The 26,260-nt window shown below is 45.2% G+C and overlaps 1 protein-coding gene across 1 annotated transcript in view; it reads right to left on the bottom strand.

Annotated features, from left to right (window-relative positions):
- The window catches only part of LOC144755872 (all-trans-retinol 13,14-reductase-like), a 587,155-nt gene that overhangs the window by 131,782 nt on the left and 429,113 nt on the right, over positions 1 to 26,260 (bottom strand). Inside the window, exons 7-8 of the mRNA XM_078645238.1 lie at positions 12,064 to 12,202; positions 9,164 to 9,273 (exon numbers count right to left, since the gene is read on the bottom strand). Of these exons, the coding sequence (XP_078501364.1) occupies positions 9,164 to 9,273; positions 12,064 to 12,202 (249 nt within the window). The remainder of the gene's footprint in view (positions 1 to 9,163; positions 9,274 to 12,063; positions 12,203 to 26,260) is intronic.

Here is a 26,260-nt window from a genome sequence, read left to right as displayed (position 1 = left end):
CCCGCCCCGGCTGTGAACAGGCTGGGATCATCGGGAGGAAGGTGTGCATGCTCCGGTTCAGGGCGGAGTATGCATGGGCGCACTTTGTTTTCCACAAAGCATGGCAGTGACAACATGGGAATCAGGCATCAACCCACTTGGGTAACACCCGCACGAACTGGAAAAAGGTGAGCGCGCAACCACTGAGTAACACAGTGCACGCCCACTCGGGGAAGGTGATTGGATTTTAAAACCGTGCGTGTGCAGCGCGAACTCTTCATTCTTCTGCTGCCACTGATGAAAGGACTCCATGTCCTGAAACGCGTCTGGCTGAGGTAAAGGATGTCGGTTCTCATGGGGTGACTGCCGGCAGGATTTCGAATAAATAATTGCACCTTCATAAAGAGGCTTGCTGTGTTTTTCCTCGCCCCAGTGCATCTTGAAATTGACTATATATATATATATATATATATATATATATATATATGTATATATATATATATATATATATATATATATATATATATATATATATATATATATATATATAAATATATATTTATCTAAACACAGCATTTCCTGTTCAGTATGAATAAACAGCGGAACTCTGGTTGCAGTTGAAAAACCGTGTTTAATAGACCAGCAGAGTCACAAACACCAACGCGTTTCGGTGCCTTACAGCACCTTTGTCACGGCCCGTATATAATATTGAGGATAGAACCATCAGCCATCACTTTACTCTTGTTTCTGTGAATAGTATTTACATTCCAAAGTCAAAGGTTCAGCTTCTGAACTACCTTCTCATCACAACCCACTATCCATTTGTTTTTCTCTTTTTGTTTAGAGCAGTACATTAGTACACCAGATAGCGCTGAGGTCTCCGCTAAACCAACAGTTGCTTTTGATTTTCTACTGCTGCATTACAGCTACATCATATGTAGATACGTAAAGTATTAAGGGGCATATTATCAAGAAACGGCGTTAAAATTATCGCCGCTTTAGCAGCAGGAAACTGCCGCTAAAGCAGCGATAATGGGCTTGATAAGATGCTGTTGTGAATTACCATAGAAGCCCATGTTCTGGTGTGAACATGGGCTTCTATTGGAATTCTCAAGGGGATATTATCAAGCCCATTAACTCCGCTTTAGCTGCAGTTTCCTGCCGCTAAAGCGCCGATACTTTTAATGCCCTTCTTGATAATATGCCCCTAAGCCTATTCACATTAAAAGTAGCAAACATGCTCTCAGATTTTTAAATCAGCCCAAATGGATTTTTGCTACTGTCTAGAATTCAATAATTTCGATTGGAATTTGCATGGTTTCTTTGAGGGATCCATGGACCACCAAGTGATTTGCAATTTGGTTCAATTCCCTCTGTACGGTGTTCATTTTGCACAGAGCAATGGAATCCCTGTGTAAATACACATTTTTATTTGTTTTTCGCTCTGTGGCTAAAATATTTGCCCCTGTGTATAAAGTCCTTCAACTACATTCCCACTACATTTTCTCTCTGGAAAGGGATTTCTCCCACTTGCCTGGAGTAAATATCGCCAACCCTATGAAGGCTGGAAAGGGAAATGCTTGGAGTTTGTGAATGGCCACAAACATACAAGTTTGTGGGTGTACACAAACTCCCAAGATGCACCATGCCTTGGAACACCCTCAGTCCAACCCTTCAGTAGTATATAGAGATGCAGACGCCTCAGCACTAGTGGTGGACAACTCTGCAAATGTAATTGGGCTTACACCAGCCAGAAATTCATTTATGAATTCCTTGCCCATGTAACTGAGTTAAATTCGGTTGTAATTTTACATTTATGGCCAAATGTATCTTTGTGAATAGTCTTGGAGTTTACAAGAAATTCCCTGCTCTGGTCACCTCCTGCTTTGAAATGCTTGAACAATTTTTGCTATTACTGTTGAGTAGGTTTGCTTTTTGTTTTTCTTGTCCGTTTGTTAGCCTCCATTTTCTCCATGATTTTTGTTAAAATGTTTTCAAAATGTGCTGGAGCATTTCACCTTAAAAAAAAAGTAAGCTATGATCATGGGTTGTAAGTAAGGAAACTATTAGCTTTAAAAAAGAGAGGAAACGTTGGCTGCAAATGATAGCTGGTATCTTAATAGTTTAATAGTTCTCCAAACTATTTTATTGCTGCGCCTTACAAAAAAATCAATTGTTCCAGATTCTTTCTCGGAGAATCTACCTGATATAATGTTGTAGGATTCTTTTTCAATCACTAATTTGACAAACATTATTGAGTCATTGAAAGAAGAGCTGCAGCCCAAATCAGATTTTTTTTCGCACAGTAACTAAAACGTCTTCAGAAGTTCTGGATGGAATAAAATTTGCTTCTGTTTTTAGATCTGGGTTTTGACCAACTATGAGCAATATGCATAGAGTAGACTGACTTATGATACGTGCATAGACGGTATTTGCGCAGGGATTGCTATTTAAGAGATCATTTGTATTCAGGCCCAGGTGTTGAGTTTTCCCACTCAAGTTAGAACCACACATATAAATTTACTCCTTTATTCCGATGACCTATTCAGTCTTGACCATATGCCTATTAGTCGTCAATAGCTATTGGATGCCCTTACTGCCTTTTACGCCTTAAAGATCCTTACCGTCAATACAAATAAAATACAGGTGATGGTGTTTTGATGGAAAAGGGTGATAGTCAGTACACACTAGTCCATGGTGGGCAATACTCATCAGAACTGGGATGGGGTATTGCTGTTATGTTATGTTATGTTATGTTATGAAAGCTCTTCTATAGCGCACGGCTACTCCGAAGAGTGTCCCGGCGCTTTGGCAAAGAGAGAAGTAAGTACATAACACAGAGCCCTCCACGTGGGAGCACGGAAATTACTGGGCGAAAAGCCACGTCTTCAGGTCCTTTCGAAAAGCAAGCAGATTAGACATAGTTCTTAATGCAATGGGGAGCTCATTCCAACAACACGGGGCCAGATACCGAAAAGAGCGGCCTCCAGTGCGAGCACGTTTAACGATGGGGACAATTGCTTTGGCCTGTCGCGCGGACCTCAGGGCCCTCTTTGGAGCATAAAAAACCATCCGTTTCCGGAGGTACTTAGGGCCGGTTAGATGGAGAGCCTTCAAGGCCAGAGTCAAGATCTTAAAGGTGACTCTTTTGGCAATTGGAAGCCAATGGAGTCTCTCTAGCAACTCTGACGCGCGGGCCCTTCGCGGCAGTCCAAAGATGGCTCTAGCGGCCGAGTTTTGCATGACCTGCAAACGAGCTAAAAGATATTTGGGGAGGCCTAGATAGAGAGCGTTCGCGTAATCAAGACGCGAACCTATCAAGGCCTGAACTATAATTTTTTTATGTTGGAAGGATATTAGTGGGAGGAATTTCCGCAGCATTTTCAAGATGCCATAGCACTTTCCGGTCAGCCCAATAATCTGGGGTCTAAAAGAAAGATCTACATCACACAAGATGCCCAGATTTTTGGCTTTATGCGAGGTATCCTCAGGCGGTGCCATATGCTGCGGCCACCAGGACTTCCACTCGGGGTTAGGAGGACTTCCAAAGAAGAGCAGCTCCGACTTATCCGAGTTGCATTTCAGACTATGTCTCTGAAACCATTCAAACACGGCTTCCAGACATTCCCTAATCTGATTGCTGTCAAAATCTTCACCCTTGTTACACGTGAAAAGTAGCTGGGTGTCATCAGCATAGGATATGATCTGGGCACCAAAAGATTCCGCTACCTCCGCCAGAGGAGCCATATAGATATTGAAAAGGCTGGGGCTCAGGATGGACCCTTGCGGAACCCCTACCTCCAGCGGAGGCATTTCAGCGGAAAACGGGGGTGCCCAGACCACTTGTCGGCGGTTGGTGAGAAATGATTTAAACCATTTCCACACCGTCCCCCGAAAGCCGATCTCCCATAGTCTTGAAAGGAGACCGACATGGGGGACGGTGTCGAACGCCGCCGACAAATCCAACATGACCAGAATAGCTTTCCCTCCACCATCCAGAGTCTCTCGAATGGCATCGGTAATCTCTAAGAGGGCTGTCTCCGTGCTGTAATTCGCACGGAAACCCGATTGAGAATCGTGCAGCAAGTTGTTATTCTCTATGAAGCTGGAGATAGAGAGGTGCACGTGTTTCTCAATCACCTTAGCCATGGATGGAAAGAGGGAGATTGGTCTATAATTCGTGTGTACAAGGGGATCTGATGTTGGTTTTTTTAACAGCGGCAGAATTAGGGCGTGCTTCCAGGCCGAGGGTACTCGGTACTCGGTAACCAAAGCAGTTGAATGTAGTTGGCTCACTGTATGCTGGGGGTTTTTCAGGTGGAAAATTGTTCTTGGACAATGCTTTGAAGGCAGATAAGATTGTGACCTTAGGTATTTGTGGGGGTTTCTATCTTGTGAATGTTGGAAATTTGCCCTTTATGAAGGGTCGCCCCAAATACTTTTTTTTGCCTTTTTTATGAATCTTAGTTTTGTTGGCTATAGTACTCAATGCACTTTTCCCCAGCTAACGGGGGGTAAAGTGCTGGTGCTTCTCTTTCAACATGGTGAAATTGTTATATATATGATTGGCATATTTAACTTACTTGTAAGTCCCTGGTATATGGTACCAAGGTGTACCCAGGACCTGTAAGTTAAATGTCACAAATGGACTGCAGTACCAATTGTGCCATCCATTGCAGTTACTATGTAAATATGACCTCAGTCCTGCCACCAGTAGCTTTGCAGTGCAGGTTTTAACTGCAAATTTGACCTGGCAAAATTAATCATTGTGACAGGCCTAAGCCTTTCTTTTAAAAATCTATAAGTCACCCCTAAGTAGGCCGTATTGCGCATAAGGCAGTGTGCACGGTATGTAAAGGTAAGACATGTAAAAGTTTAATGTTAAGCATGTCTTTACATTGAAATAGCCAAAAAGCAATTTTCACTGCAGCAGTGCTGACTGTTCCATAGAAAAGCATTAGGATGCAATATTACGTTTCATAAATTTCATCTCTGCCTAGGAAACAGCTACAAATTAAAGTTTTGGACTGTTTAAAATAATTTTTACAGACCCAATTCACTGGTGGCGTCTGATTTCTAAGAAATATTTTATAAAGAGGACTTTTAAAAAGTTACCTTTCTCCTGTCTGAAATCCCTGTAAGCGAAATCTGCATTTTGTACTACCAGCCAGTAATTAACTATGGATGGGGTGTGAACTTTCTTCCAGGATAAGGACAAAAGGCCTTGAGGGTGGGGAGGTATTGTTGTTTTGCCCTTGATAGGATAGCCTGTTGGCTGAGCCCAGCAAGCCAATTAACTTCAAAAATGGGTAGGCTGTCACAAGCAGATGAGCCTGAGGCCGGCACCCTTATTTTGTCTTCCCATCGGACCGGCATTCATAACAGCGGGCGTCTGCTTGACATCACAGTGTCATCACAGTGCTGGAATAGCAAGACCTGTTTGACAGGTCTGCTGGATTTACATTTAACATTTGAAGCATACTTCAAAGGAGAGAAACAGAATGCCTAAACAATGTATGTGTATCCACTGTCAGGGTGTTTCTAAGATCCCCATTGTCCTTCCCTATCAGACTTCAGTCTTGGAGTTTTTTGGGGGTACCGGGACAGCCTAAAACTGGAATTTAGTGTTGGATATGGGAGGACTCCAGGATTACCATAGAGCATTCCCAGATTAAAACCCTCAGATCACAAAGCCCATGTTTAGTGTGGCCAAAGACTTTGACCATCTTGAAAATGCCCAGAATGGGAAGGGTTAAGCCTCACATTTACCCCATTTGTTAGGGTGTCCCCAGAGGTCATTCCCATTCACTAGCCGGGGCCAGCATCTCTAGGCAATCACTTCAGATCGCCCCTGGACCTGTGGAAGATCAGAAGAGGACTCTGACATAGCTACCAGGGGGTTGATTTCAGGTTTATTCAGAGACTTTAATTGTTCACCCTGACTAGAATTGTAATTATTACTTCAGGTGGGTTCTTAGCCCCCCAAGAAATAACTCAGGGGCATATTATCAAGACAGGTGATAAAATTATCGCCGTTTTAGCGGAAGAAAACTGCCGCTAAAACGGCGATAATGGGCTTGATAATATGATCTATGGAATTCCAATTGAAGCCCATGTTAAATGTAAAGGGCATCTAACATAGGCTTCAATTGGAATTCCATAGAGCATATTATCATGCCTATTATCGCCGTTTTAGCTGCAGTTTTCTGCCGCTAAAACTGTGATAATTTTATCTCCTGACTTGATAATATGCCCCTCAATTTCTTACACCTAAGGAGTTTAAGGAGCTCAAAGGGCTGGAATAGTGAAGTAGTGGGTAAAAAGCCGGGCCTGGGAGTCAAGGGGGTAGTTAGTGGTTAGAGGGAGATTGAATGGCTAAGCAGGGTGGAGAATGGCTATCAGCTGTTTTAAAGATTTCAATAAAGGATTTGATCTGGGCTACATTTTATATTGGTAATCAACTGATTGTGACTAGATAAAGGAATGTGACATACTAACACTGTAGTGCAGGGCACACCCGCACTGCCATTTGCAGTCTCCTGTGTCTATTTCACATTCTCCATTGCATATGTTGACATGGTTAGAACATGTAAACACAATTCAAATGTAAAAATTGGATTAATCATAATCAAGATTCTTCATATGACAATTACAACAAATATCATTCACACTACTCCACCTGACTTCACTTGCACTAAGTCATCACATGTAGCACCTTGATATTTGTTGGGATTGTCATATGAAGAGTCTTGAATATGATTAATCCAATCATTACATTTGAATTGTGTTTTCATATGCTTTCACTTTGCATTCCTTGCGAGTTGGATATTTTTCCTACCCACCTGTTAGGTCTTTCTAAATGATTGCCTTTGGAGCATTGTCCACAAAAATGGCTTCGGTATCATTGTCTCTTAGGATTATAGGTTTTTCCACCCCCTTTTTTACTGACGGTTATAACATGTAGAGGAGCATGCCAACCTCACATACACTGAGCAGGGCTCACCCACTATGTCATTGAATGCTGGAGTCACAAATGTAAGGAATCATGCACTCCCAATCTTCCAATCTTGCACCAAATGGGTTTTCGGTGTGTTGTGTGCATAAAGGGTTACACTCTCTGATCGTTGAATGTAAACAAATTGTGATAAACAGCAGTGTTCCCCAATTGGCGTTTGTCCCCTTTAGCACAGCTAGTATCCCACTCACCTGGGGATAATCCTTGTTAGAGTAAATCAATTTTTCATCAAACTTGAGTTGCAATGTTTTATTTTTTTTATTTTTCAATGGTGAGAATTGCTATTCCCTGGCGACGGTCCACATAGGCCCGAAATGCATTGGGATGGGATGATGTAAAACAACACTTTCATTGTTGATCAATATAATACAAAGTATCACTACTTCAAATTAGGTGGGATGATGAACACCGAATACCACCATTGAAAAATTAAAAAATAAAAACAATGCAACTCAAGTTTGATGAAAATGTGATTACACTAACAAGGATTATCCCAGGTGAATGGGATACTAGCTGTGCTAAAGGGGACAAGCCCCAATTGGGGAACGCTGCTGTTTATTGAGTGCTGGAGCCGTCGAACAAACAGCATCTACCCATATTGCGTCCAGTTAAAGACTTCACCCGCCACTGTGGGTGCCTCAGAGAGACCCCCGAAGGGCTAGGGTGAAGAGTGCCCCTGCTATGTTGATAATGACAGTAAGTGTTCTGCCATAATGCCATGTCTGTGTAGGTTTACTGTCTGCGCTGTAGTCTCCTTGTGGAAAATCTCCTATTGAGCGGGTCCCAGAAGGTCTCTCTGAATGCTCTTGTGGCAAATGAAGAATGCTACTAGTGTTTCACCTCACACCCTTGGACCTCTTTGTGCTTACACTTTTGCAATATGGGCCATATGGACATTACAATTGACATTCGGAGGGACTTCTGCCCGCCACTTATAGAGTTGTCTGCCAATCCCGAGGACAACTCTCTACACTGACAGATGTCATGGCGGTTCCTATCAATATAGGAAAAGTTTTCCGAACTGTACCATCAGTCATGAAGGCACGCTTTTACTGGTGGTGATGGACACGCAAAAAAAGTCATTACACCGTCCACCCTAAACAGGGTGAACGGTGCAATATCCTTCCTCCGGAAACCTCGACCCCATCGGGCCGTAGTTAAAAGTGTTCCATGAATGGAGCCAACGGGGTCTCTGTTGAGAAAATAGTAAAGGTCCACTCGTCTCTAAATGAGGCAGGCAGACAGAGGGCTTGCCGGGGCAGGGCATTCCGTCGTGTTTGTAACGGAGCACCATGTCCATCAATTTCTAAATCCGGCTCTACATTGATATTTGGAGAGTGTGAAGGGTATGATAAAAGGTCTGTGAAATTCGGGTAATTTGCGTAAGCATAATTCCATGAAAGTTCAAGAAAATGAAGTGAAATGATATGCAATAATGTGAAATGCAAATATGGCTTTTGCACTACATTGTAGTGTGAAATGTATCCCTGTGTCAATTTCACAGCAAAGACGGGCACTGTTCAAACAAATTAGCACCAAAACACACCACCCACAACCGCTGCTTGGGTTTGTATTGTTCCTACGTTTCCACAATATATTTTTGTAGAGAATATGGCAAAATTACACAATGTAGCTTAATGGAGTAATTTTTGGGAATTTTGTGAAAGACGCATAACACGAAATTCCTGACATTACACAAATTAAGGCAATATAAATTTAATTTCACTCAGGTCTAGTCTAGTTATGATTGCAGATGGAATCATGTGGTGGGATATAGAAGACTAAAGTGTTGTAAAACTTTGCAATTTTCTCAGTGGCTGCAGACAAGTGTGGTAGAAAATGCTTTGAGGAGCGGATTAGGGTGGAGGTAGACATTTATATGTGGGGATATATCTCTCTGTTAGAGGGAGCAACGGAAGAGAGGTAATGTGCATACTTTTGCCTTTATAGAGTTTTATAGAGGATCCCCAGGATGACCTGGGATCAGAGATCAGGACTCTTCCTTTTTTTTATTCAGCAAATGAAGTGGGTGGTGATGCATCTTGAGATATATTATTTGGTGTGTGAGTGAGCGGAAAAAGCATTGCTGAGTTTTTTGAGGTAGCTAGTAGTCTCATATTGGGGTATCATATTGGTTCAGGCAAGAAACCGATTGATAGGGTGGCATACCTGGGTGTCTCTGCGGGTAGCCTGGGTCATTGGCCGATGGAAAGGTGATTAACATCATAGGGATATTGCCAGGTACCTCCTCTTTTTTAAGAGCTGCATATCTGAGTCTCCTGCATGGGAAAAAAGAATGAGCTTTGTGATGCAGGTAATGCCTGGGGCACTATTCAAGTTCAACTACTACTGACCCCAATCTGCTATTGATTTTCTAACCAGCCTTTTGAACCTTAAATGAACCTGCCAGATTTTATTCCAGCATTCCATTTGCTCCTTATGGTAACTCACAATGCAGGTTCTAATCTCATCAAAGGTCAAAACAGGTCTCATCTCAATGAATGTCTAGTTACTTCAGTTTCAAGATGCTGCTTTCGTGGTGAATGAGCACTTTGTTAGTGATACAGAGACAAAACAGAATCTCGCCTGTCTGAAAGGCCAATCACATACTGTTGTAAGATGATTTATCAAGATCTGACCTTATGATCCCCAAGGGATTCACCCTCACCTGTTGATCCCTGGTTACCCATTCCCAGGGGTTCACACCTCATTCTGTTGATCCTCATCTCTCTGATGTGATATCTCGACATGCTGCCCACATCTTACCATTTCCTAGGACAAAAGCTATACTCACAGGCTATTTTCTTTTGTGGGGACTAACCAGTCAATTAGTCGATCATCCTTGGCCCAAATTCAAATAGATCATTTCTCCATGTACATCAGCTAGCCCCTTTTATGTGTACGTGACTGCACGCCTCCTAGGGTGTTAGCCTCAACTGCTGACCCTCATTTATCCATCTGCCAAGCACCTAACTTTGTCATAACAACTTTAGGTGCCCTAATTCAACTTTCTGGCACCAATCCCTCCATTGTCACCCTTGAACGTAGCAATATGTGTCGTGCCACCTTGACACTCCAACGTTCTATGTGGTCATATTGAGCATTTCTTATGACACAGCGGCCCTTAATTTGTCTATCAACCAGTGCCAGTCATTTAATCTCCATCACAAAAACAAACAAGAAACACTACAAACCTGGCTCAATAACATGAACCTTGACGGTTTCAAACCACAACTTTAACCAAATACCAAATTCACTTTGATTCACCCAGATCACCAGCGTCATCCTTAAGTTACACATTGGCAAAAACAAAGACACAAGGTACCAGCTCTCTCTTCAAATGAAAGTGAAACTGTTTTTCCAGAAAACGACTTGAGAACTACTGTTTAAGCCCTCTTGTATTGCACTTGGATATTGTCCACAGCCTGCTCCAGGGCCACACAGACACCACACTGACACCCCTTAAAGGCATCCTACATGCTGCAAAATGTCTCTTTCAGGGCCTAAAGAAATATGATTACATCACCCTCATTCTGATGGAACTCTATCCTCTTCCCATGCCGGCCTGCACCTTCTTTAAAACCAGCTGCCTGATTTGCAAAACCATGGCAACCAGCACTCCAGCGTATCTTGCAGACAAGCTTATCATCACTGGTGGTTCTCGGCACACCCAGAGTCAGGATGCTATCAAACTGCAGACTAAGAAGTGTACAAAAAACAAAGTAGCAGATCTTTTTCATCTATGCACCCAGGATCTGGAACAACATCCCTGTATGAAACAGGACCGTCTCAATGCTGCTCCAATTTAGGCAAGAGTTGACGACATACCCTTTTAAAGAACACTACATCACAATGCATTAACCATCCACAAACCAGCTACCTCTCCTATCACTTGTTGACTTTCTGCTTTCCTTTAACCTTGTCCAGCGCTGTGCTTCCTTTTGGCCAGGTTCACGCTATAGAAATACCACATACATGAATTATCTTCATGATGTGCTCTTACCATTGTTTTTATGTCTAAAGCCGTGGTGTTCTTTACCGACCTTCAGCTTCAAAATCTACAGCATCTGGGGTAAGCCTTATCCAGCACATACTTGGAAATTGTATTGAGGGCTAAATATTGTCTCATGGCTACTTCTGTGAGCTATGATGTTCAAATACAGAACCAAGATTCCGGGGTAGCAGGAGCCCACCTAAATGTGCAGTGTGACCCCTATCTGATCGTACACTTGAGTTTCCAAAGGCATGAGGTATGATATTGAACTTTAAACTAATTAAGGTAAGGCTTAATTAGTTATAAACCATGATCAATTATTTTATTTTAGGAGTCCTAACTTTACTACTCTATAACTGAGAAAAATCCTTACTCTAAGACTTTTGGTATTCAAAGAAGGCATTTAGGAGTCCTAAAGTTAGGAGTCCTAACTTTACTACTCTTAAACTGAGAAAAATCCTAACTCTAAGACTTTCGGTATTCGCAGAAGGCATTTAGGAGTCCTAAAGTTAGGAGTCCTAACTTTACTACTCCTAATCTGAGAAGGCATTTAGGAGTCCTAAAGTTAGGAGTCCTAACTTTACTACTCCTAAACAGAAAAATCCTAACTTTAAGACTTTAGGTATTCCCAGAAGGCATTTAAGAGTCCTAAAGTTAGGAGTCCTAAGTTTACTACTCCTAAACTGAGAAAAATTCTAACTTTAAGACTTTCGGTATTCACAGAAGGCATTTAGGAGTCCTAAAGTTAGGAGTCCTAACTTCTGGGAATACCGAAATGAGTAAGTGCCTTCTGTGAATACCAAAATGGTAGTAAGTTTAGGATTTTGTCTTAAGTTAGTTCTGTGAATCGGGTCCTCCGTGTGTAAACTAATACTAATCAGTAAAAGAGACCTTAGTGGTGTATAGCTTCATTGGGTGGACCTACTGGCCATATCGGTGCAATCATCGACTTGGACAGGGTTAAATAGACCCATGGCATATGCAAGTGTTGTACTATCTAGGCAGATGTTAGCCAATCCAGTCATGTGTTGGTCACAGAAATTCCAAACCCTTTAATTTGAACTCCCTCACTTACATGCCGTCCAGATCATTGTGCTTGTAGATCCAACAATTGGTTGACTTAAGTCCCAGTTCCTCTTTCGATCCTTTCAATCCCACAAAGACCAAGAAGGATGCCATTCCGTGGTGGATTCTGTTTAGCTGAGACTGTAACGCTAAGAGAGGGAGACAGAAAGAGACATGTTCGAGAGTACATCACTTTCATCTTTTCTGTCCAGGGGATTTTCTACTTTTCAACTGCAACAGACCCTGACTTTCTACGTTCCTCCATACTTCTTGCACAGACATAGACTGAGCTTTACATACAACGATTACCCATGAAATGGGAACCACATAATCCAGAAGTCAAGTGGGTAATGCACCAGAATCTATTAATATTTGATTATCTCTGGATTTTCACTGAGATTACCAGGATTAATTACCAGTTTTCTTCATTACCTCAAGTCCGTTTTTTCTTGCCAGAGTCATTTACTCTTTGTGGTACAGTCTACCCCTTTAAGACAGGAAAATGGAGTTAGCCTTCCATTAACCTTATAACATTTTTGACCATATAATTTGTTTTTTTTTCTACTCCACTGCTTTAAGAGCAGCAACCCCTCAGCACCCTTCAGCTAAAAGCAAGCAGTACCATCCATGGAACAATTCCAGGATGGATTGCGCCAATGAAGAATTTGATTTGGAATAATATTGTGGGTGGTTTTCTGGTGTTTGCTCCTTGATACTTCTTCCTCATCATAATCCTTACTATTTGAGTGAGTACTGTGAGATCAGATTGATGGTATTATATTTATGGTATCAGATTAATGGTATTATATTATGATAATAAACCTGGCAGAGCCTTGATGCTCCATGTGCGTTTTATTCAGAAACAACAACATAACTACAAATACTTCAGTATTGGTTTAAAAAATATCAGCCATTGTGTGTAGAATTTTTATTAACGGTAATGGGCCATTATTTTTGTAAAAGATATTTAGAACAGAGGGGCATATTATCAAGGGCATTATCGCCGCTTTAGCGGGACTTTTTCCCGCTAAAGTGGCGATAATTATATCGCCCTAGTAGCAAGCTGTCGCTAACAGCAGTTAGCGACAGCTTGTAGGCGATAGCGACCGGTATGGGGCCCGCTTTGCATGTCAGCTATATTTATTGCTATTGACATGCAAAGTGGGAGTACCCAACCTGTTAGCGACTAACAGCAGTCGCTAACATCGCTATCGCCTATTATCAACGCAGGCGAAGTGATAAAAAAATGTGCGATAAGTGCGAATATCGCCAAAACCTAACACCTGCTCAGACCACTTCTTAACCTGTATATCCAATGGGAGGTGGATATTCAGGTTAAGACCCTATTGGCGATAATGCCGTTTTTTACAACGATATTTTTAATTCGATATTTTTGTACTTACCTGTTTGGAGATAAGAATTCGATATTTTTGCATTCTATATTTTTTACTCAATATTTTGGCAGTTCTATATTTGTGTCATCGATATTGTTTCAGTGATCCATATTACCATTGGTAATATTTGGTGCTCACTATATAGTATTGGACTAAGTGTCCATTACGTGATCATTATTGTTGCTCACTCTATGATATTGGACTGAGTGTCCATTATCAAATAGTGGGCAACAATAATTATCACGTAATGGACACTTAGTCCAATACTATATAGTGAGCAACAACTATTACCAATGGTAATATCATGTACTAACGATAACCATACCAATGATTATCCCACATATGTGCTCTCTATCTCTAGCACCAAATGAACCACACTGGCAGCTAATTGACAACCCCACTGGAGGTAAAGTAATCCCTGACTCCTAAAATTGGTTTGACACATGGATAGGCTATAAAATACAACTACAAAGCCCATAATGCATCATTAAAGGCAAAATGGTGATTCTGTATAAAAAAGTAAAATAAACAATGGACTTATGTTTGCTACCCTGATCAGGAACCTGTTGGTTCGAAACACATAGGTGGAAGAAGGAAACAGGTAAAAATAAACTGAAACAACAACTTCAAGAAGAGTGCGGTGTCTTTTGTTAAAAGAAAATTGCTGTTGCAAGATTTTGCGAGTTTGTCCTGACTCGCCACCGGCACCAGCTTCAAGACGCTCCCCCCGTAAGGGACACTTTGCTCAGAGAATATATATATATATATATATATATATATATATATATATATATATATATATATATATATATATATATATTCACTGAAAAAACCATAGGTTATAGACCATATATAGTTAGGAATTAGCATTTAAAAAACCTTATTTTACTCACACAAAACCATTGAAATTCCATATATAGTTAGTTGCACTAACTATATATCGCGCACCCGCAATCCACTGCTGATGATGTCACATATTACATCATTCATGACATGGTCAGTGACATCACTGATGACATCTCAAATGACATCACTGATGACATCACTGATGACATCACTGATGACATCATCCAGTGACTGTGTGTTTCTGTAAAGTTTAAATATGTTTGATTTATTGAAGAATGAGTGGATGTATAAGTGTCTGGATGAAGGATTTAGTAGGTGCGTGACTGACTGTATGAGTGAGTGAATAAATGTGTCGTACTAAATGCATGGGTTAGTGACTAAACTGTCTGAATATGTGCATCAGTATGTCTGTTGTGATGTAAAGTGCTGCATGTGTTGATCATTAGCTATACGAGAGGTTATATGTGTTATTGATTGGTTGCCCAAGTATTTGTATGGGAGATTGAGTTTGTGTTGGGGTGGCTGGGAGGTGTGTGACTCTGTGCATAGATGTGTGAGCAGTTGATTCACTAGGTGTATGAGTTCAAGAGTGCATGTGGAAACAGCTACATGGGCGGTTGACTGTGTGCATGAGTGTATTGATGAGTGAATGGATATCTCAATGCTACATGTCATAGTAAGTACATATGTAAAACACAGTACATGTGAGAGTTGGCATATATAAATAACTGTGCATGAGAGCCACTGAATGTGTGAGTGGCTGTATGGATCATTGTGAACTTGTATCAGGGATTGTATAAGAGAGTAAATATGTGTTAGTGTATGTTTGAATAAGTAATGTGTATATCTGTATAGTTGAGGGAATGGAGGTGAGATTGTTTCTTTGCATGACTGACTAGGTGTGTGAGTAACTCCATGGATGAGTGACAGTGTGTGAGTGTCTGTATACACTGAGTGTATCTAAGGTTATATTAGAGTCTGAAGAGTTTTATCGTATTAGCACAAGAATGATGTCAAATGAGATGTCATCAGTGATGTCATCAGTGATGTCATTTGAGATGTCATCAGTGATGTCATCAGTGATGTCACTGACCATGTCATGAATGATGTAATATGTGACATCATCAGCAGTGGATTGCGGGTGCGCGATATATAGTTAGTGCAACTAACTATATATGGAATTTCAATGGTTTTGTGTGAGTAAAATAAGGTTTTTTAAATGCTAATTCCTAACTATATATGGTCTATAACCTATGGTTTTTTCAGTGAATTTTCAAGGTTTTTTAAATGCTAATTCCTAACTATATATGGTCTCTAACCTATGGTTTTTTCAGTGAATTTCAATGGTTTTTTAATAGCAAATATCATAAGCTGTCGAATGTCAAGTACATGGTAAGTAAAAACATTTTCGTGTTTATGCACACTGATCTGCTTTGAATGCTGCCCCCCCTCCCCCTCATTTCTATTAGGAGTACTCTCTCTTTGCAGATAGTGAAGGGTAGTTAACGCAGGCCTTTGCCCCCGTTGTAATCCGTCGTGCCTGCTTCTCTCTCCATTTGATTGATTGTTATCCAAGCATTTACTATTTTAGAATTAGTTCTCTTTGGTTCATTCTCTATTTACAAACAAGCACAGAGTCGCAATACTCTGTTTAGTCTTTGCAGATAGTGAACAATCGTGTAAAAAAACAAAAGGAATCAAGCAAAATCAGTAGGCCACTAATGGGATCTCTTTTTGACCTCACTAAAATAGAAACATTAGGAACAACCCCTCATGAGAAATACGAAACTAGTGAGATGAACTGAGCTCCACACCATGATGGCTGCAAGACAGCTCGGCTCCGCCACCCACCCCGCCCAAAATAACGATAAACTCTATGCAAATATTACAAATATATACAACACACCAGCAAAGTAACAGGGTAAAACATTTTATTAAATAACTATTTACATAACTATTTTATACTTTTTGTTGCCCGATCCGGCTAGCTCAATCGATCGAGCATGAAACTCATGCACTCTGATAGTTCAAAGTTTTGAGGAGTGCTTGTAACACTGTCTGAAGCCTATTTGCACTTGCTACAGCTTCACTATTCTCAATGTAAGTGGGGGCTGTTTGAGGACGTGACTGCATTTGAAAACAATGTGATGCGGTGCCACCCTGAACCGCTTGACGGAGGCCCCTGAGGGACGGTGTGATGGCGCGAACTCGGAGGGGGCGCTTGGCTCCGGCCCCCTCCCCAAGTCGTGTTGCCCTGGTGTGGCCTGAGATCGCCCCCGACATAGGTGGCCGGCTCCCGGGGTCAAGCGGAACTTTTTGCCTTTTGGTGACTCTTCCATTCTTGACCTTGTCCCACAATCCGTTTCACCTAAAGACACGCTGTAGTGGGGCGGCCCTTTACCGTTTCAGTTGCCATTCCGCCCGCTTTTGCTACACTGTGCCTCTTCCGCTATTCAGCTGTTTACCGCCCGCTCTTTCGACTACAGCGTCTCGCTCACCATGTACTTGAGTTGCTCCCGCTCTTGCGGTGCAGCGATAGGCGGCTGCCACAGGACTCTCAAAATGGCGGCCGGCTCTTCAGATTTGGGCGTGGTCCACTAAAATGGCCCTGCGACACCTTGGAACTCGGACGCTTGTCTGCTAGAGCTTGGGCTCCATTCTCGAAAGCGTCTCCTCAGCCTTGAAGATTCTACAAAAGTCTTGGGGGCCCCCGACTCCCGCAGGCTTCTGGTGGGGAGCGGCTGCCATGATTGCTCATGGAATGGCCACGACGGAGCTACGAGATGGTGGTGCTCTCATGCTGACGCCAGCTTCAGTCTGAAACATCCAGAAACACTGTAGACTACCAATTCGATCAGTTCCGGTAGCGCCCCAACGTGACCCGGTAGAGAAGAACTTGCCCTCCCCTCTTTGACTGATGGTTCTTGTTGCCTGTCCCTTCTGTTGTCATTTAACAGAACTATTTAGCCTGCTGAAAGGGGTTGTGTTCCAACCGCTGGTTGGTGGAGACATTTTGACTATATTCTGGACCTGCGTTGTCGCGTAATGCGTCATATGACGCGCCGCGTTAGCGCATCCGGAAGTGCTCCGGTGCGCGAAGCGCAGCTTCCCGGAAGCGATCCGGGGCGCGGCGTGCAGCGCGTAACGTAAGCATAACAGGTCATGTGACTTGTTAATAAAACTTTTCACTGGTTCATTTTACTTTTCTTATTCTAATGATGAAAGGCTTGGTCATATGACCTAAAAATTACGCTTTTTATTACTTTCTTAAACATATGTTATAATGTTCCAGGCTAATGTACTTTCCCGGAAAATTTACAACTGTTCTGCAAGTAAAATATATTCCTTTCTCGAGAAAAAGGGCGTTTCTTCGTCCCATGACGGAGCCGTTGAGCAAAAGAGGCTCGGCCTGCTGTCTTAGTCGCCGATACGCCTGAATATCAGATTCTTATCGATCACTTTATGTTGCAGGAGTAGAAAACACAACAGCCCTTGACCATTTATCTTTACTGCGTTCCTGCGTATTATACCTTTTACCCTTCATGTAATTGGACTGCTTTATTTCACTTGCCTTTTACTGATTCTAAAACAGTGACTATTATTAAAAACTTTACCAATGTAAATACTACTACCATGTTTTCTTTTAAAAACCTTTATTGTGAAAATGTCAGTATACAAATACGGGCCTATAACCACGTGGGCCGGCCACGGAGCAAACTGTAATCGTATATGATGAGGAGACATTTACACTGTAGAGGAACGTAACGGGCGGGCCATTAGGTTGCAAGAACTAAGGTGTCTAACAGTTGCGGAATCGGTGGACGTACATTTTATAATTAAAATACGACAGGGCCAGTTACAATAAAATTATCTAGATATACATTTGCGGGCAAGTACCATGGGTGACGTTAATTCGAACTTTCAATAGTACAGTAATCAATAACACATCAGAACTTAATATCAATAGGGATGTCGAAATATTCAATCAATTCTCGTCCCCGCCCGCCATGTGCTTCAAAACTGCATACGTATCTCGTGATATCAAGGTTCTGCATCCAGTACACAACAAGGAGTTACGAGTCCCATTTATTCCGGCGCCATTTTGGGCGAGGACGGGCAGGTCCAGGATATAGTCAAAATGTCTCCACCAACCATCGACTATGATGATGTTCATATGCTGTATTTATTAGAGTAACACTCATCTGTCCACATGAAATTAATTTGCCACAATCTAAACATGTCATTTTAATCTTTCCAAAGTTCTTCTAAATATTTGGGACCGTTTCCCTTGCCTCTGATGCTGTCAGTGCCACTTCTTTGGTGAATGTACTGGCAGGTCGGGGGTTCTCCTCCAAATCTCTCTTTTGTGCAGCACTATAATTAATCGGTGCCACCTCTCCATATGACGATGCATGGTATAGTTACCATAACTATATTTTTTTTCGGTTCCTCTGGAGAGTACATCGTGGCAGATGAGGCAGGTAACGTACCGGGCATTTACCTTTTTTGCATGTAGAGGAAAGGAAACAAAATTCGAGCGTCCGAGTTCTAAGGTGTCCCAGGGCCATTTTAGTGGACCAGGCCCAAATCCAAAGAACAGGCCGCCATTTTTAGAGTCCTGTTGCAGCCGCCTGTCGCTGTAGCATCAAGAGCGGCCGAAACTCAGCTGAATGGCAACTTAAACGGTAAAGGGGCGCCCCACTACAGCAGACGAGCCTCCACCTGGGGAGGCCCGTTCACGCCGCCTCCCCCCCCCCTTCGGTCACCCCACGCCGTTATTCGGAGCAGCATTGTAGGATGGCCACACCAGTGCGGCAACTTGCTAGACACCACCTCGGTGCCAACCGAATCTCAGCGCCTTGTGGTGTCTTCCATTCCGAAAACATTGTTGTGCTGCCTTCGGCCTATTCGCCGCAAGTGCGCACGCAACTCAGCTGCATAGCGAGTGAAACACCAAGGGGCGCCCCACTGCAGCCGAGGAACCTTCATCTTGGGGGCGACGCACAGCATCACATTGCTTTCCAATGCAGTCAGATCCTCAAACAACCCCCACTGACTGACGCGAACTCACAGGCCAACGGAGCGCCCCACGCCGACTTTCGGCGCAGCATTGTAGGATGGCCACACCAGTGCGGCAACTTGCTGGACCCCACCTCGGTGCCATCCGGATCTTGGCGCGTTGCGCTGCCTTTGGCCCTATTCGCACATCGGTCCGCTACTGACGCGAACTCACAGGCCAACGGGGCACCCCACGCCGACTTTCGGCGCAGCATTGTAGGATGGCCACACCAGTGCGGCAACTTGCTGGACACCACGTCGGTGCCATCCGGATCTTGGCGCGTTCTGCTGCCTTTGGCCTATTCGCACATCGGTCCGCTACTGACGCCGCCTCACAGGCCAACGGAGCGCCCCACGCCGACTTTCGGCGCAGCATTGTAGGATGGCCACACCAGTGCGGCAACTTGCTGGACCCCACCTCGGTGCCATCCGGATCTTGGCGCGTTGCGCTGCCTTTGGCCCTATTCGCACATCGGTCCGCTACTGACGCGAACTCACAGGCCAACGGGGCACCCCACGCCGACTTTCGGCGCAGCATTGTAGGATGGCCACACCAGTGCGGCAACTTGCTGGACACCACCTCGGTGCCATCCGGATCTTGGCGCGTTCTGCTGCCTTTGGCCTATTCGCACATCGGTCCGCTACTGACGCCGCCTCACAGGCCAACGGAGCGCCCCACGCCGACTTTCGGCGCAGCATTGTAGGATGGCCACACCAGTGCGGCAACTTGGTGGACACCACCTCGGTGCCATCCGGATCTTGGCTCATTGTGCTGCCTTCGGCCTATTCGCACATCGGTCCGCTACTGACGCCGCCTCACGTGCCAATGGATTTTCTACGCTTTTTATACCCTATGCCGCATAACAGGTCATGTGACTTGTTTATAAAACTTTTCATTGGTTCATTTTACTTTTGGTTTCCTAATGATGGAAGGCTTGATCATATGACCTAAAAATAACACTTTTCATTGGATGAAAACTTTTTTTTTTCCCAAACGATGAAAGCCCCACCTTGTTTCTGGATGTTTCAGACTGAAGCTGGCGTCAGCATGAAAGCACCACCATCTCGTGGCTCCGTCGTGGTCATTCCGCGAGCAATCATGGCAGCCGCTCCCCACCGGAAGCCTGCAGGAGTCGGGGGCCCCCAAGACTTTTATAGAATCCTCAAGGCTGAGGGGACGCTTTCGAGAATGGGGTCCAAGACCTAGCAGACAAGCGTCCGATTTCCAAGGTGTCCCAGGGCCATTTCAGTGGACCAGGCCCAAAAAGGAAAGAGCCTGCCGCCATTTTGAGAGTCCTGTTGCAGCCGCCTATCGCTGCACCGCAAGAGTGGGCGCAACTCAGCTGAATGGCGGATTTTGGCACAGTGTACCAAAAGCGGGCGGAATGGCAACTGATACGGTAAAGGGGCGCCCCACTACAGCAGATGAGCCTCCACCTGGGGAGGCCCGTTCACGCCGCCTCCCCCCCCCCCCCCCCCCGGGGCGCCCCACGCCGTTATTCGGAGCAGCATTGTAGGATACCAAAACCAGTGCGGCAACTTACTTGACATCACCTGGGTGCCATCCACATCTCAGCGCGTTCTGCTGCCTTGGGACTATTCGCACAACAGACCGCTACTGACGAGGCCTCCCCCCGCACCCCCCGGGACGCCCCACGGAATGGCAACTGAAACGGTAAAGGGGCGCCCCACTACAGCAGACGAGCCTCCACCTGGGGAGGCCCGTTCACGCCGCCTCCCCCCCCCCCGGGGCGCCCCACGCCATTATTCGGAGCAGCATTGTAGGATACCAAAACCAGTGCGGCAACTTACTGGACATCACCTGGGTGCCGTCCAGAACTCAGCACGTTGTGCTGCCTTGGGACTATTCGCACAAAACACAGCTACTGACCATTGTTGCTTCTTTTTTCCTAAAAATGTTTAAATGTTTTTACTGTTTTTGTTGCGTTGTATATATTTATAAGTTATTAAAGTTTTATAATCCTACTACTTTGTTGGAGTGCTATATATTTTCAATGTGACACATAATTGTAAAAACTTTGATGTACAAAGAGGCATCCCTGGAATCTTCCGCTTCAGGCTCGGTCCCCTCCCCTCCCCAATCACAATACAGGATGGTTTTCAGATAGTAGGAACGCGTGTGGTGTGACGGATCTCATCGGGTGGGGGCCTTGATCTACTGTAACTCCTTTGAAGAGGGGTGATTCTTTACAGCTGGGGCCATAAACTACATCTGCAGGGCTACCTGATAGCCTGGGACCGGCCTGGACAATCGGACACAGAGGAAGAGGAGTGTCAGAGGGTGCGGTAGTGAATAGGGCGAAAGGGAGGTGTCGGGCGGGCACAGGGTGTGATTCTCAGGGAAGAGCAGCGCAGATGGGGGGAGGTTTATTGCCCATGCATAAGACAGAGAGCGGGGGTGACCAGTGCCTGGGGGAGATGCTTGCGAGGGTGGGGAGCCATGCTAAGGATCGACAGCGTGTAGAGAGTGGGTCTGGTCAAGGCATCTAAAATGGCTGCCGTGCACGACAAAAGTGTGGCATTTGAAAAAAGGCAAGATGGCGCAGACAATGTTTATCAACACTTCCTGATTTCCTTCGAATCGAACGTTAACAGACGTTATCTCTCCCACACTACCGGTCCCCCTGGGCTTAAACGCCGAGATGGTAGGGACTGCATCCCGTGGACATAGGCCGAGACGTCACTCAGCAGAAAAAAAAGAAAAAAAAAGTCTATAAACATACAATAAGTTAAAAGTCAATCATTCTTGTTTCCTTGTAGTACGCTCCCCAGTCCGCTTCCCGTTACGCGAACCGGGCGCACCCCACCCAAAAAAAACGATTTTTATTTTTTTTATTTTTTGCCCCGCAGAGCCCTTTTAAAGCCTCCACATCAAACCTAGGGGGTCAGGGAGGATCTACTATGCCCCCTTATGGTCATTTGCCCCTTCGCTTTGGCCTCCTCTTGTCTCTCGATCCTACCGAGAGACAAGATGGCGGCCGCTCCGTACTGTTTGGAATGTTTACAGACACCGGAGAGCCAATCAGCTTCGCTTCGCAAAGCTCCGTAACGCGAAAAGTATGCGAAACGGAGCGCTACCCGGGACGCTGTCACAGATATATATCTTTTTTTGAACGTTAATTTCTCAAAATCCACTACAGCACATATATTGAGACCCAGCAAAGGCACATCGGGCTACCGGTCCCTACAATTTTGCCAAGTTTCATGCAAATCCATTAAGCCGTTGGATTTATTTATTTATTTTTTTTTGCCCCGCGGGGCCCTTTTAAAACCTCCACATCAAACCTAGGGGGTCAGGGAGGATCTACTATGCCCCCTTATGGTCATTTGCCCCTTCGCTTTGGCCTCCTCTTGTCTCTCGATCCTACCGAGAGACAAGATGGCGGGCGCTACGGACTGTTTGGAATGTTTACAGACGCCGGAGAACCAATCAGCTTCGCTTCGCAAAGCTCCGTAACGCGAAAAGTACGCGAAGCGGAGCGCTGTTACAGATATATATCTTTTTTTGAACGTTAATTTCTCAAAATCCACTGGAGCACATATATTGAGACCTAGCAAAGGCACATCGGGCTACCAGTCCCTACAATTTTGCCAAGTTTCGTGCACATCCATTCAGCCGTTCGGGCTAAAAGTGAGGCCAACCGCCCTATGGAAATTAACATGGGAAAAACGCGTTTTGGGACCCCCTTTTTTCTCGGCCCCCCCTTGACGAACCCCCCCCCCAAATTTTCAGGGGCTGCTCAGAAACAAAATGTTCCATTTTCCAGAAAATTTCAGCCAATTCCGTCCACAAACGCCAAAGTTATTAGACATAGAATTTTCAAAAATCCCATAGAGAAAAAATCCTAACTATATATACCTACTGGCGACCGCCAGTAGGTAATATATATATATATATATGTGTGTATATGTTCCAGGTGGGGGAAATTGCCCGAGGGCTTGAAGACTCACACAGCATGGCAGTATGAGTGTTATAAATCCTTTATTTATTCAGAAGCGACCGGCGTCTGTTCTCTGGTGTGATTTTGGATCCATTTCCCTGACGCGTTTCGGAGCTCCTCTGGCTCCTTGTTCACAGGGTAGCAAAGGAGGTTTGCAGCAATACGAGCACTTAATTTTTCTTCATTTTAACCCAATTGCACGCCCTCTGGTGGGCCTCACAGGTGAGTGGCAATCCTAGTGCATTATGGTACTTGTGGTGCTCGTAACGATATTGGTAATATTGTTTGGGCACAGCAGCGAAGCCCCAAACCTGTTTAATTGACTGTGCCAATGTGATCTGGGGCCCACCAGAGGGTTTAGACAATATTACCAACAACTAATGGAGTGGAACAGCACCCACCGGAGGGTAAGAATCGTTACGAGCACCACAAGCTTTCTTGTGCCTCGGTTCGACCGAGGCACAAGAAAACAGAAAATGAAACACGCAAAACACGCAAAGGGGGCAGGGTAGAAACACCCTGACCCCCTAGGCCTGCTTGGGGGTTCCCAAAAGGACCCCCAGGGCCCCAATTTTTTTTTTTGTTTAAACAATCGCGGGATGCGAGTAGGATCCGCGCCTCACGACACGGAAAAAAAAGAGCCTGTGCTTTGTTGCTAATAAGCCCCCGGGGGCAATAGGTTTAATGTAATGGCGGGCCAAGAGGAGCCCCCCCAGCCCTAGGGACCGCCACCCCTGGGGTTTCAATATACATGGGTGGGGGGCTCCAAGGCCCCCCAAACCCCGGGGACCGCCACCCCCGGTGCTTCATGAGAATATATGTGGGGGGTCTCACGGCCCCCCCGCAGCCCCCGGGACTGCCACCTCACAGGGCTTTTTTAAAATTAAATAAACCTGTGGGGGGGGGGGGCTTGAGCCCCCCACATGCCCCGGGGACCGCCACCTCCCCGGGGCACTAAGTCTTTTAATTTGGGGGTCTGTTAAGGACCCCCAAGCCCCGGGGACCACCACCCCCCGGGGCTTTGAAAATGTTAAGAGGGGGCTGCGTGGCCCCCCTCCTGGAGCCTTGTCATTGGCCTGGGGGCCGCCACCCCCATGGCCTGCAGTGTCCTGGGTGCCCACCCCAGGGACCCTGTAGTTTGCCGGCGGGACTGTGGGGGGATTGTGGACTCCTGACGGTCCCCAACAGAGAGGGCCAGCCCCAGGGGGTGGGGTCCCTGGGGCTACATGTGACCCGGGAGGGGGGCCATATGGCCCCCCTCCCCAAAATTAAAAAATAATAATTACATTTAACAAAACACAGGCAGGCCCCGGGGATGGGGTCCCCGGGGTCATCAGTGGCGTGAGGAGGGGGGCAACACAGCCCCCCTCCAAAAGACTAAAAAAAAAAAAATAAGGCCATGCCCCAGCGGATGGGTCCCCGGTCCCCGGCTGATTAAAGCCTCGGGAGGGGGGCCGCGGGCCCCTTCCAATTTTTTTTTTAATTAGGGGGCAGGCCCAGGGGATGGGGTCCCCAGGCCCAATAAATTAGAAAAAGAAGGAGGGCCACACAGCCCCCCTTCTTAAAAAAACAAAAACAGCATAGCACCGGAAGCCACGCCCCCTCCTTGCTGCACTCTGCAAACGCGCCCCCTGGCGCTTTTGCAGATGGGGAACGCATTCCGCTTGAATACTGTGGGTCTCTGGGGGCCAACTAGCCCACCAGGAACCTCCAGTATACGCCAGGGGGCTGCGATGCAGAGAGTTGTTCTGAAGCCATGTCCTTTTTTACACCTCTCTGCAACGCAGCTCTGTGGCGCTTACTGGAGGTCCCTAGTGGGCTAGTTTGACCCTAGGGACCCTTAGGATTCAAGGGGACTTAATCTCCCAACTTAAAATGGCTACAGGGCGTGTTTGCACAGTTGGGAAGGGAGGGGACGGGGTATGAGATACCGTGTGCAAACACACCCTATGGCGCGTTTTAAGTTGGGGAAATAATTCCCCTTCAATCTTGACGGCCCCTGGGGGCTAACTAGCCCACCAGGTGCTTCCAGTAAGTGCCACTGCACTGCGTTGCTGAGATGTGGTCTAGGCCGTGCCCCTTTTTACATCTCTCTGCAACGCAGCTCTGTGGTGCTTACTGGGGGTACCTAGTGGGCTACTTGGACCTTAAGGACTCTCAGGATTCAAGGGGACTTAATCTCCCAACTTAAAACGGCCACAGGGAGTGTTTTCACAGTGGGGAAGGGAGGGGACGGGGCATGAGATGACGTGTGCAAACACACCCTATGGCGCATTTTAAGTAGGGTAAATAATTCCCCTTCAATCTTGAGGGCCCCTGGGGGCTAACTAGCCCACCAGGTGCTTCCAGTAAGCGCCACTGTGCTTCGTTGCAGAGAGGTGGTCTAGGCCGTGCCCCTTTTTACACCTCTCTGCAATGCAGCTCTGTGGCGCTTATTGGAGGTACCTAGTGGGCTAGTTGGGCCCCAGGGACCCCCATGATTCAAGGAGGGAGGGCTGAAACACGTTGGTTTGTGGGAGTTGCCAAGATTAAATTGAGCCAAAACCAGTTCCTGTGTGCAGCGTCCTTTGTTTTGTCTTGAATTAATTGGGTCAGGATCCGACCCCTACGTAGAGCACCAGCTGTTGAGCGAGCCGAGCCCTTGCTCAGATTGGAGGATATATATATATACATCTATATATATATACATACATATATATATTACCTACTGGCGGTCGCCAGTAGGTATATATAGTTAGGACCTAGTTTCCATAGGAAATCCGCAACATTCTATTGGGAATAACTTTGGCGCCGGTTAATGGATGTATGCGATTTTCTCAAAGAAGATGGCCCGTTACGCTCCGCTCTTTCCCTGAAAGTTTCGGGGGGATTCGTGAAGCGGGGGCCGAGAAAAAAGGGGGGTCCCAAAACGTGTTTTCCCCAAGTTATTTTCCATAGGACGATTAGA

Source organism: Lissotriton helveticus, chromosome 5_1 (genome assembly GCF_964261635.1).
Source record: "Lissotriton helveticus chromosome 5_1, aLisHel1.1, whole genome shotgun sequence".
NCBI classification, from domain to species: Eukaryota; Metazoa; Chordata; class Amphibia; order Caudata; family Salamandridae; genus Lissotriton; species Lissotriton helveticus.
The sequence above is the reverse complement of the archived record's forward strand: the minus strand, read 5'-3'. Positions and strand labels throughout refer to the sequence as shown.